This window comes from Thunnus thynnus, chromosome 2, assembly GCF_963924715.1.
Source record: "Thunnus thynnus chromosome 2, fThuThy2.1, whole genome shotgun sequence".
Taxonomy (NCBI): domain Eukaryota; kingdom Metazoa; phylum Chordata; class Actinopteri; order Scombriformes; family Scombridae; genus Thunnus; species Thunnus thynnus.
The window spans coordinates 40,021,827-40,034,067 of NC_089518.1; the positions used below are offsets into that span (position 1 = coordinate 40,021,827).

The window sequence follows — 12,241 nt, forward strand, 5'->3', positions numbered from 1 at the left end:
TGATTACGACTGTCTTACCCACGTTCAGATGCAAAACCGCTTCTCCACGTTAGCTAGACTTTCCCTACGTAAGTAGAAGAAATGCCTAAAAGCCTTTTGGAGAATGCGGGCGTCGATCCCGCTACCTCTCACATGCGAAGCGAGCGCTCTACCATTTGAGCTAATTCCCCTACCAAGAAAGGGAAGCTATCTAGTTCCGTGCTGCACTTCCCTTCCTTCCTCCCCTGTGGAGGATTCGTGATACTGGAGGGGGAAAAAAACCTATCTTTATTTGGTGTCTCCACTTAGGAAAGACACCCATGAAACCCTCCAGACCTTCCAGGTCTGTGTGAAGACCTCCCAATCAATTGCGCTCTTCACGCCTCTGATCCAACGCCATCCTCGTCAGCTCATGTTCAATTCAATCTTCTGTCTTTACACGACTACAAGTTAACAAGAAAAGCCACATTTCACCACTGCAGGGGGGAGTGATCAAAAGTGAAGAGAGTGCTTTTCAGACGACAGGGGAATTAGCTCAAATGGTAGAGCGCTCGCTTAGCATGCGAGAGGTAGCGGGATCGACGCCCGCATTCTCCACAAGCCTTTCCCGCTGTCTCCGCGTAATGGTGCCTGGGACTTTCTCGTGCACTACAGCAAACAACCCCATCTGTGCGGTTAATTCAGAGGTGAGATAGAGAGAGTCCTCTTACATGTAAGGTCAGCACTCTGCTGGCATGTCTTTTCTTCCCGCGCATCATTTCTTTCAACCTCCTCCTCCAGTCTTAACTTCTGCATAAAGTTGAATTTTTCTCAACTTCCCTTTGAGCAGCAGTGGCAGTTTTTGAGAGTCCACGTCATACTGAAAGGCGTCCTGTTGTGTCTCCAGTGTTGGAGTCTGCATGTGTGAACGGGCTGTTAGACTGTCAGCTATGATTCAATCCTTCCCAAAAGGCTCCTCAACTATTCACACCTTCAGTCCCGTGACTCTGACCGCTCTCACTACCGCCACGTTACCCGACGTCAATGCGTTTCACAGATTGTCCATACAACGCCGCGGCTGTATGGATTGTATGTATTGAAACCCCGTTAACAGACGAGGTGGCCGAGTGGTTAAGGCGATGGACTGCTAATCCATTGTGCTCTGCACGCGTGGGTTCGAATCCCATCCTCGTCGAGTCAGCTTGACTTTAGTCCGCTGCGTTTACATGTCGTCGAGCTAACCGGCTCCATGAGACTAAGGCCTCCATGCGGCAGAATTGAAGGCAGTGAATTCAACTCATCTAATCACAGGGTCCGGTCAAGGAGGGGAAATAAATCCGCACACCAGCGACCAATCGCAAGCGCAAGCGCTCCCTATGATACTTGGGTGGGGGGCGGGGGGAACAGAGAGTCCAAAACAGAAGGCAGCTATCCTAGCCTGTTGGATGCCTTGCACCGCTGGCGTTTCAAATCAAAGCTGCTGCACAACAGAGAGCTGCTTTGCACTCAGTTATGAGAGGAGGCCACGATACTGCTACCTCTTTGAATGAGCCGTGTATAAATGTCAAGACGAGGAAACGGAACAGCGGAGAGAAACTCTGGGACCTGCTGTGAATGACTAGCGGTGGCCCAGCCGGCTAGCGAGTTAGCGCTTAGCTGGCCCGCTACAGCAGCTCACCAACCAGCCCCGTGAATGTCACTACGCCACCAAGTTTTCGGCCCCACCTAACAGCCCCTGCAGCCAGGCCTCTCTGCGATGGACAGTCGGGTCTCCCGGGACCTCTTTCCTTCTCCCGCTCTCTCTCCCTCTTCCACTCGGGACTTTGTGTCCTTTGGGTCCTATGGATGCCTCATCCAGACCTTTCTGATTACGACTGTCTTACCCACGTTCAGATGCAAAACCGCTTCTCCACGTTAGCTAGACTTTCCCTACGTAAGTAGAAGAAATGCCTAAAAGCCTTTTGGAGAATGCGGGCGTCGATCCCGCTACCTCTCACATGCGAAGCGAGCGCTCTACCATTTGAGCTAATTCCCCTACCAAGAAAGGGAAGCTATCTAGTTCCGTGCTGCACTTCCCTTCCTTCCTCCCCTGTGGAGGATTCGTGATACTGGAGGGGGAAAAAAACCTATCTTTATTTGGTGTCTCCACTTAGGAAAGACACCCATGAAACCCTCCAGACCTTCCAGGTCTGTGTGAAGACCTCCCAATCAATTGCGCTCTTCACGCCTCTGTTCCAACGCCATCCTCGTCAGGTCATGTTCAATTCAATCTTCTGTCTTTACACGACTACAAGTTAACAAGAAAAGCCACATTTCACCACTGCAGGGGGGAGTGATCAAAAGTGAAGAGAGTGCTTTTTAGACTACAGGGGAATTAGCTCAAATGGTAGAGCGCTCGCTTAGCATGCGAGAGGTAGCGGGATCGACGCCCGCATTCTCCACAAGCCTTTCCCGCTGTCTCCGCGTAATGGTGCCTGGGACTTTCTCGTGCGCTACAGCAAACAACCCCATCTGTGCGGTTAATTCAGAGGTGAGATAGAGAGAGTCCTCTTACATGTAAGGTCAGCACTCTGCTGGCATGTCTTTTCTTCCCGCGCATCATTTCTTTCAACCTCCTCCTCCAGTCTTAACTTCTGCATAAAGTTGAATTTTTCTCAACTTCCCTTTGAGCAGCAGTGGCAGTTTTTGAGAGTCCACGTCATACTGAAAGGCGTCCTGTTGTGTCTCCAGTGTTGGAGTCTGCATGTGTGAACGGGCTGTTAGACTGTCAGCTATGATTCAATCCTTCCCAAAAGGCTCCTCAACTATTCACACCTTCAGTCCCGTGACTCTGACCGCTCTCACTACCGCCACGTTACCCGACGTCAATGCGTTTCACAGATTGTCCATACAACGCCGCGGCTGTATGGATTGTATGTATTGAAACCCCGTCAACAGACGAGGTGGCCGAGTGGTTAAGGCGATGGACTGCTAATCCATTGTGCTCTGCACGCGTGGGTTCGAATCCCATCCTCGTCGAGTCAGCTTGACTTTAGTCTGCTGCGTTTACATGTCGTGGAGCTAACCGGCTCCATGACTAAGGCCTCCATGCGGCAGCATTGAAGGCAGTGAATTCAACTCATCTAATCACAGGGTCCGGTCAAGGAGGGGAAATCAATCCGCACACCAGCGACCAATCGCCTATGATACTTGGGTGGGGGGCGGGGGGAACAGAGAGTCCAAAACGGAGGCAGCTATCCTAGCCTGTTGGATGCCTTGCACCGCTGGCGTTTCAAATCAAAGCTGCTGCACAACAGAGAGCTGCTTTGCACTCAGTTATGAGAGGAGGCCACGATACTGCTACCTCTTTGAATGAGCCGTGTATAAATGTCAAGACGAGGAAACGGAACAGCGGAGAGAAACTCTGGGACCTGCTGTGAATGACTAGCGGTGGCCCAGCCGGCTAGCGAGTTAGCGCTTAGCTGGCCCGCTACAGCAGCTCACCAACCAGCCCCGTGAATGTCACTACGCCACCAAGTTTTCGGCCCCACCTAACAGCCCCTGCAGCCAGGCCTCTCTGCGATGGACAGTGGGGTCTCCCGGGACCTCTTTCCTTCTCCCGCTCTCTCTCCCTCTTCCACTCGGGACTTTGTGTCCTTTGGGTCCTATGGATGCCTCATCCAGACCTTTCTGATTACGACTGTCTTACCCACGTTCAGATGCAAAACCGCTTCTCCACGCATTCTCTACAAGGTTTTGGTTTCTGTTGTTGGTGAAGAACAGTGAGACTTTACAATAAGTGAATAGACAACATATGATGTATTTTGTTGATTAGTTGTTTGGTCTATAAAATGTCATAAAATGGTGAAATGTCGATCACTGTTTCTTAAAGCACAAGATGATGTCCTTAAATGTCTTGTTTTTCCACAACCCAAAGATATTCAGAAAGTGAAAGAAGACGTACTCAGATACTTTACTGCAGTAAAAGTACCAATACAGCACAGTAAAAATACTCCATTACAAGTAAAAGTCCTGCATGAAAAATCCTACTACAGTAAAAGTACATAAGTATTATGAGCTTGATGTAGTTAAAGTATTGCAGTAAAAGTACATAAGTATTATGAGCTTGATGTAGTTAAAGTATTGCAGTAAAAGTACATAAGTATTATGAGCTTGATGTAGTTAAAGTATTGCAGTAAAAGTAGTGGTTTGGTCCCTCTGACTGATATATTATTATATATGACATCATTAGATTATTAATAGTGAAGCATCAGTGTTAGAGCAGCATGTTACTGTTGTAGCTGCTGGAGGTGGAGCTAGTTTACACTACTTTATATACAGTTAGCTAGTTTAGTCCAGTGGTTCCCAACCTAGGGGTCGGGCCCCTCCAAAGGGTCAGCAGATAAATCTGAGGGGTGGTGAGATGATTAATGGGAGAGGAAAGAAGAAAAAACAAAGTTCTGATACACAAATCTGTTTTCAGTTTTTGGACTTTTTCTCTAATCTTTGATTTTTGCTGAAATATTGGATCATTTGAACATTTATTGAAATGAAAGCATGTGAGAAGTTTAGAGGGAAAAATCACTATTTGGTGGAGCTGTTAACAACTCATAGACATGTGAAATGTGACCCCGACTACACACTGCTTTTTGTAAGACGTCAAAAGACAAAAAGGTTGGAAACCACTGGTTTCATCTTTAACAATGTGTTGTATTTTAAAAGCTTGTTATATTATCCATTGTGTCAAATCTTCATCTGAAAAGTAACTAAAGCTGTCAAATAAATGTAGTGGAGTAGAAAGTACAATATTTCCCTCTGAAATGTAGAAAGTAGCATCACATGGAAATACTCAAGTAAAGTACAAGTACCTCAAAACTGTACTATAATACAATACTTGAGTAAATGTACTTAGTTAGTGTTTGTGGGGATATTAGTGGCAGATTAAAAAGCAATAATGATGTTTGTTTTCCATAAATCAGCATCAGAGATTCAGAGTTAAAGGAACAACGTTTCTTCCCTGTTTACACAGACATGACCACATCACAGCTGACACACAAAGAGTTACACACCTTTGATGAACACACACACACACGCGCACACACACGCACACACACACGCGCACACACACGCACACACACACACACAAACACACACATGCACACAGATTAGTTGCGAGTGTATTTTTATTCATATTTCAAAGCAGGAGGAAATGTTTTGAAGCTGTTTGTCTGTGTGGGCTGAAGCTGCTGTGATCTGCTGTCAGAGGATGTAATTAACATGCACTTAAAGAGATTATTAACCACACACACACACACACACACACACACACACACACACACACACATTATCTGATCAGACTATAAATTCATGTTTTGTCATTTTAACTTTCGTCTGTTGTTTCTTTTTTTTGGCCTGAAGGTTCAGTTTGCTGCTGTTCGCATCTAAAGTTAAACTCGTCTTTTGTTTTCTGTCAGTGTGAACATATGAGTGTGAACAGCTCACAAGCAAATCACAAGTTGATTTTGTGAGTTTTGGAGGGAACTCCAAGTCTAAACAGGTTCATAACAACAAACACAGTGAGAACCTTTTAGCATTTATCAGATTAAAGTGCTACACGTCCCTTCTGCAGCCTCATCAACAAGGCCCCGGACCCCCACTGACACAGACTCTACCCCCCCCCCCCCCCCCCCCCATGGATATTACATGTTATATTAATGTACAATCTCATAATCTTATACTTGCATATCTGTGATTTTTGATCTAACATGGTGCATTACATCAACACAGCTTGTATTATGAACCAATATCTGATTCTCGGCCTTGTTATGTTGTGATTATATCACAGGTAAGAGGCCTTGTTCTCCCTTCACTTCAACATACCAACTGCTAAGAGTGAGATATTACCTTTATAAAACCGTTACCAAATATCACAATTTAGAATTTATAGACACTATTCAATAAAAACAGTTTTATTAAATAACAATGACAAGAGTCATTCACAAGACAATAGTTGTGGCTGCCTGTGGATGTAGTCAACAAGCCAACCAGTGTTTATTTATTCATTCATTTTAACGTTCCCATTAATTGTACAGCCATAGAAAACCTGTCCAGTGTCACCGGGTCACGTTGATTGGTGCATCGAGGACATTCTGCAGAGAGCTCCCTGGTTTGAGCTCACAGACATGATCGATCCTGCTTCAAGGCAGCCAGACAGTGATCGGTGGAGCTCTGAGTCTCTCTGCTAGCTTACAGATTGCAGGCAACATTTTAACAGTAGCTGCGGAGTGATGATTAAAAATAGAACTGTAAAAGGACATTAAACGTCATAATATAGCCATAATATACACACATTATACCACAGCTATCAACCAATCAGATTGTGAGGTTTTAACTACCTGTTTTATAATAATTATTAATTATTACTTATTACTGTGTACATTTATCTCATTCCCTTCAGTTTAAACTGTAGCAGCTCTTCTTACTTAGAATATGTTTTATATATTTTTCATTATAAATTTCTTTTTTAATATTATTTAGGATTACTTAGTTTTGTGTATATTTTGACTGTTATGCAACAAGTCATTGTGGCAGATTCCTTGTATGTTTTGTCTTTTGAAATAAAAAGAAAATATAAAAAATAACAGGATCAGCTTCCTCAATTTATGACTTAAACATGAGTTAATAAAATAAAGGTGTTAGCTCAGTGTTAGCTCAGTGTTTATGTTAGCTCAGTGTTAGCTCAGTGTTTATGTTAGCTCAGTGTTAGCTCAGTGTTTATGTTAGCTCAGTGTTAGCTCAGTGTTTATGTTAGCTCAGTGTTAGCTCAGTGTTTATGTTAGCTCAACGTTAGCTCAGTGTTTATGTTAGCTCAGTGTTAGCTCAGTGTTTATGTTAGCTCAACGTTAGCTCAGTGTTTATGTTAGCTCAGTGTTAGCTCAGTGTTTATGTTAGCTCAACGTTAGCACAGTGTTTATGTTAGCTCAGTGTTAGCTCAGTGTTAGCTCAATGTTTATATTATCTCAGCGTTAGCTCAGTGTTAATGTTAGCTCAGTGTTAGCTCAGTGTTAGCTCAATGTTTATGTTAGCTCAGTGTTAGCTCAACGTTTATGTTAGCTCAGTGTTAGCTCAGTGTTTCTGTTCGCTCAGCGTTAGCTCAGTGTTAATGTTAGCTCAGTGTTAGCTCAGCGTTAGCTCAATGTTTATGTTAGCTCAGTGTTAGTTAAGAGTTAATGTTATCTTATGTTAGTAATTTACTGAATCACATGATTCATCATATGTCATGTGACATCATCAGTGTTTGTGGTCAGTATGAAGCAATTCTTTATGAAAGAAAAGCCTCATTGTTGACTTTTCTTTGTGACGGCGCGTCTCTTTCTCTCCTGACGGAGAAACCGGCCGTCACAGGAAATTAAAGAGCAGATAAGCAGCTTGTGAATACACACGGATGTTTAAACGCACATACAGATATTAAAACACACACACGGATGTTTAAACGCACACACAGATATTAAAACACACACACGGATGTTAAAACACACACACATATTAAAACACACACACAGATATTAAAACACACACCTGGATAATAAATCACACACAAGGATGTTAAAACACACACACAGCTGGTTTCACTCCTCAGGCAAACACATTGAGTCCAGGTGAGGTGTGAAGTAAACAGGTAATCAGCTGTTGTCCAGGTTACAGCAGGTTTTAATGGTGCCACAGGTCAGAGGTCAGATACAGACTCAGGTACAGTTTCACATCTCAACACTTTGATTTCAGTGGGTAGAATAAATGAAGACAAAGTTCCTTAAAATAAACTCACATCTACATGAATGATAAACAACCACTAAGTGTTTGGCTGCTGAGGAACTGAAGAGGATGAGAACTTAAACCCACCTTCATCTCAAAGCCTCTTACTCCTCAGTGACATGATGATGACATTTCTCTATATAAACTAGCCTTCAATTAACTTCCTCCCCAACACCCACTTATGTATGTTTATTGTACTTTAATGTCTCATTTTTAATGTATTTTCATGTTTTCTTCTCTTATTTTTAATGTAATGTTCTGTTATCTATGTATTATATATGTATTTTAAGTATTTTTTAATGTTTTTCTTATGTGTACAAATAATACATGCATTTTAACTTTAAACTTATTTATTTCACTGGATTAGCCAAAAACAGTAATTCCCAGATCTTATTGATGTAGTGAGTCACATTATAGCGATATATTGATTTAACAATATAACATATACATGATACAAGATGTTGTCCATATTACACAGTGAAAGGCTCTGACTTTGCCATTAAAATAAAACTTAACTGAATCCTTTTTAACACCAAATTAAATCCAATCTGTAATTATCTGTCTACATGACATCACTTCCTGTCTGGCTTCTGTAACTCCATATCCTGGTCTCCGCTACAGCAGCCGCTGTCAGACATTTAAACCTTTGTGATTTTAGCAACAGAAAAAAACTACAACTCCCAGTAAAAGAACTACAAGCGCAGCAGCGTAACTTGGTTTTGTTTTGTTTTGGTGAAACTGCTTTTAGCTTCTTTGCTGCTCAGACGTGGAACAAACAACCAGAAGAAGAAGTGAGACAGTGCTGATTACTGAAGACTTCCTGTTTGTCTTTGCTTTTAATGAACATGTGAATCTTCTGCATTTTATGTGATCAATTTAATACACAAGCACAACTGATCACAAACCAACCTGCACTTTTTATTATGGTCCTTCTGCTTCGGCCTGCATCTACAAACTGATCTTTTTCTCTTGTCAGATTGATTTGTTTGTATGTTTTTATTGTTTTTATTCTGTGTGCTTTTGCGTGTGTACTCTGGGTTTCCTCTGCATATGAAATCTGAGTATATAAATATAAATTTGCCTTGTTATAAATCTGCGCTGTGCTTCCTCCTGCAGTCATAGTTGCAGCTGTAATCTGAGCTGTGTAAAGACGTCTATCTGTCCTGCTCTTATTACAGACATGTCTGAACTCGCCGCCGCCCTCCAGTCCCTCATGGACCTCTAGGACTTCTGGGAAATGATGTTCGTTAAAACATAAAACTGATTCTTGAGGAAATAATGCAGCAAATAATCCACTGTTTACTGTCCACTCACCTACAGCCACATCACAGCTGTATTAAGCTAATGCTAATGCTAATGCTAATGCTAATACTAACACAACCTTTGCTGAGTCATTCTACTATTTGGGGTCCATTTTTTGTCCATTAATAATAATTATATTTTGAAGGTTTTTCTTCAAAACAATCATATTTTATCTCTTTAAGGACCAGTGTGTTACATCTATCAGCAGAAATGGAATATAATATTCATAAGTGTATTTAATTAGTGTGTGATCAGCTGAAATAAGAATCGTTGTGTTTTCGTTACCTTACAACGAGCCTTTATATCTACAGAGGAAGCAGGTCGTCTTCCACGGAGCCGCCATGTTGCACCGCCATGTTTCTACGGTAGCCCAGAACGGACAAACCAAACACTGACTCTAGAGAGGACCTTTCACGTTTTTCGTGAGTAAATCCTACACACTGGCCCTTTGAGGAAAGACACTTTATAATATCTGTATTTCATTTAGCTTTAAATTGTCATGATTTTCCTAAACTGACGGTTTTTACTGCGTCCAAATTCTTGTAATCTTTTCTGCTGGTTGAGACAAACCAGCTGTTCCTGTAGCAGAGATACCTGCAGCAGAGATACCTGCAGCAGAGGACAGGAGGACAGTGACGGCAGGTATGATGAATAAATACCATTAAAGTCAACTTTATCCTATTTCTTTTTATTTCAGAATTCTAAATACTAAAGAGAAATAGTATTTTTGTAATAAAGTGAAATGTTCCCCAAATTACAGAATGACCCTCCTGCTGCTGCTGCTGCTTCACATTAAAAGACTTGGGAAACACACGGTGGCTTTTATTGTGAAGCAGCCACAGGAAACACAGTGTATTTGTCACCGAGAGTCGTTCAACAGTCGTTCTGTGCAGCAGGACGTCAGACCGACCGACTTGTTTGGCTGCTCTGTAAACACACACACACACACACTGATGGATTCCGGACAAAGAAGCTGCTTCAACCAGTGTTTGCTGTAGTGTTAAACCACACCTGCTGTTACCACGGTAACCACAGGTATTGCCCAGTCAACCAGGACTGAAATCTGAAAGATTGTAACTATAATGACGCTGTAAACCGACACAGAAGGAATCACAAGTTACTTCATTACCACAACTTTCATGAATCAACCAGTGAAATGTGTGAGACCTAAAGCTGACTCTGTAATCTGCAGCATCTCACACTGATGAATGAATGAATGAATGAATGAATGAATGAATGAATGAATGAATGAATGAATGAATAATGAATTAGTTTAATGTACAAGTTAACAACATGAGAGGCAGCACCTCACAACCTTTCTGCTGACGTCTGTTCTGTGACGACTGGAGGCGTCTGATGATGAAGGTAAAACATGTTTGAGGACAACATCACAACATGGACATCTTCAGGTGTGTGTGTGTGTGTGTGTGTGTGTGTGTGTGTGTGTGTGTGTGTGTGTGTCACTCCTCCGTCTCTTCTTCTTCACTATAGTCGCTCAGAGGAAAGTCTCGACTCTCCTTCTGTGTGTTGTAGTTTTTCCTGTGCATCGCACACTCCTGATCGATGATCGCCTGCAGCACACACACACACACACACACACACACACACACACACACTCAATCATTAACCCGGTCGTGTGTGTGTCTGTAATCTGTGTGTAATTGACAGTTTATTAAGTTGAAATGTTTCCTCTGCAGCTTTGAGGGCAGCAGCTTGTGATGTGTGATCAGTCTAATCGCTGTGTAATGACTTCACACAAACACTTTGGCTTCAACTTCACAGACACACACACACTTCCTGCGATGTGTCAGGACCTGCAGTCACCCTGCCAGTGTGTTTTCCTTACACAGGATTATACTTTGTGAACCGAGTGTTTTGGGGAATTTGTTGAGGATGCAGCCTCAGCCGTGAAGCTGCAGCTGGGAAGTGTTGTTGCCTCGATATAAACGGGTCCAGACCTCAGAGTTTGTGTATTTGTTGGATTTTAAACCTGAACTGACACAGTTTAGTCTGGAGGAACAGAATCATTTAAACCTCCTGAAGATAATTCCTGATGAACAGACTGTAATCTGGCTTCATATTTACCATCTTCTCCTCTCGGACAGCGGGGTTACGTAACAGGAAGCAGACCGGAGCGTACAGGATGTTGATCACCCCGATAAACACCATGAGACACGGGAAACCGATCGCCTGCACCAGAGCGCCCCCTGTGGACGGTCCTGGAACAACAGAGACAGATTCTAATGAGTCGCCACGGTTTCCTTACATTTCCCATCAGCCCCGTCACCTCCTCTCCTCTACGCCTAAACTTAATTATCATATTTATGACGATCAGCCTTTCAATTCTTCCTCACAGACACAGAATCATGCTGGTGGGAGAAGTATTCAAATCCTTTACTTCAGTAAAAGTACAGCGCTTGTAAATAGAAGTACACTTTTATTTCTATTACACATTCATTTTTTAAACATAATTTTACTTTATTCTGAATTTATTGACTTCAAAGTAAAATACTCATATACAGCTGTCAGTGTTATATTATTATACCTGATTATTATTATTGATGTAGTAATATGTAAGCACTAATTTAATGTTGTAGCTGGTGTGATGGAGGTCATTTTAGGTTATTTATATATTATTGGATAGTTTGTTTATTTTACTTTATATTTATTGCATCTGGTCAACAACAACACAAACAGGCGTCTGTAGTCTGTGTATGATATTACTGCATCTTTTAACATTTTATCAAGATCAACATTATGATTGTCATGTTTTATTTATGTTATTGCTTATTGTTGTTGTTTCCATGACTACATGTGCTGAATAGTGAATATTGCTGCTGTATTATTGTACTGATGGTTTGTCTCCTGCTGCTCTACAGGACATGTGAACTGTCTTTAAAGTGTTTATTGTGTTACTGTTTGTCTTTCTGTCTGTAATGTTTAAGCATCACATCATCAGTTTCATCTCACCAAAGGACTGAACATGAACCAGCTGGCACATTAACAGAAATGATTAAAGAGTGTTGTCCTAACAAATACACAAACTAAACAAGTATCTATGTCTGTCAAGTAGATGTAGTTCAGTAAAAAAACTTCCTCTGAAATGTGGGAGAGCAGAAATATAAAAAGTAAACAGTACAAAAAAAGTAAAAATGTACTTCCTCACTTTCCTCCACTGATATGTGTGTGT

General features: G+C 42.0%; 1 protein-coding gene and 4 non-coding genes across 5 annotated transcripts in view; 4 read left to right on the top strand and 1 right to left on the bottom strand.

Annotated features, from left to right (window-relative positions):
- Positions 1-503: 503 nt before the first annotated feature.
- Positions 504-576, top strand: trnaa-agc (transfer RNA alanine (anticodon AGC)). Its single transcript has one exon. It is a non-coding gene; the product is annotated as a tRNA-Ala (tRNA).
- A 495-nt stretch (positions 577-1,071) lies between these two features.
- trnas-gcu (transfer RNA serine (anticodon GCU)) lies at positions 1,072-1,153 on the top strand. The gene has a single exon. It is a non-coding gene; the product is annotated as a tRNA-Ser (tRNA).
- Positions 1,154-2,326: 1,173 nt separating this feature from the next.
- Positions 2,327-2,399, top strand: trnaa-agc (transfer RNA alanine (anticodon AGC)). Its single transcript has one exon. It is a non-coding gene; the product is annotated as a tRNA-Ala (tRNA).
- A 495-nt stretch (positions 2,400-2,894) lies between these two features.
- trnas-gcu (transfer RNA serine (anticodon GCU)) lies at positions 2,895-2,976 on the top strand. Its single transcript has one exon. It is a non-coding gene; the product is annotated as a tRNA-Ser (tRNA).
- A 4,588-nt stretch (positions 2,977-7,564) lies between these two features.
- The window catches only part of LOC137170996 (chromaffin granule amine transporter), a 26,234-nt gene continuing 21,557 nt past the window's right edge, over positions 7,565-12,241 (bottom strand). Inside the window, exons 16-17 of the mRNA XM_067574708.1 lie at positions 11,137-11,270; positions 7,565-10,622 (exon numbers count right to left, since the gene is read on the bottom strand). Of these exons, the coding sequence (XP_067430809.1) occupies positions 10,512-10,622; positions 11,137-11,270 (245 nt within the window). The 3' untranslated portion in view covers positions 7,565-10,511. The remainder of the gene's footprint in view (positions 10,623-11,136; positions 11,271-12,241) is intronic.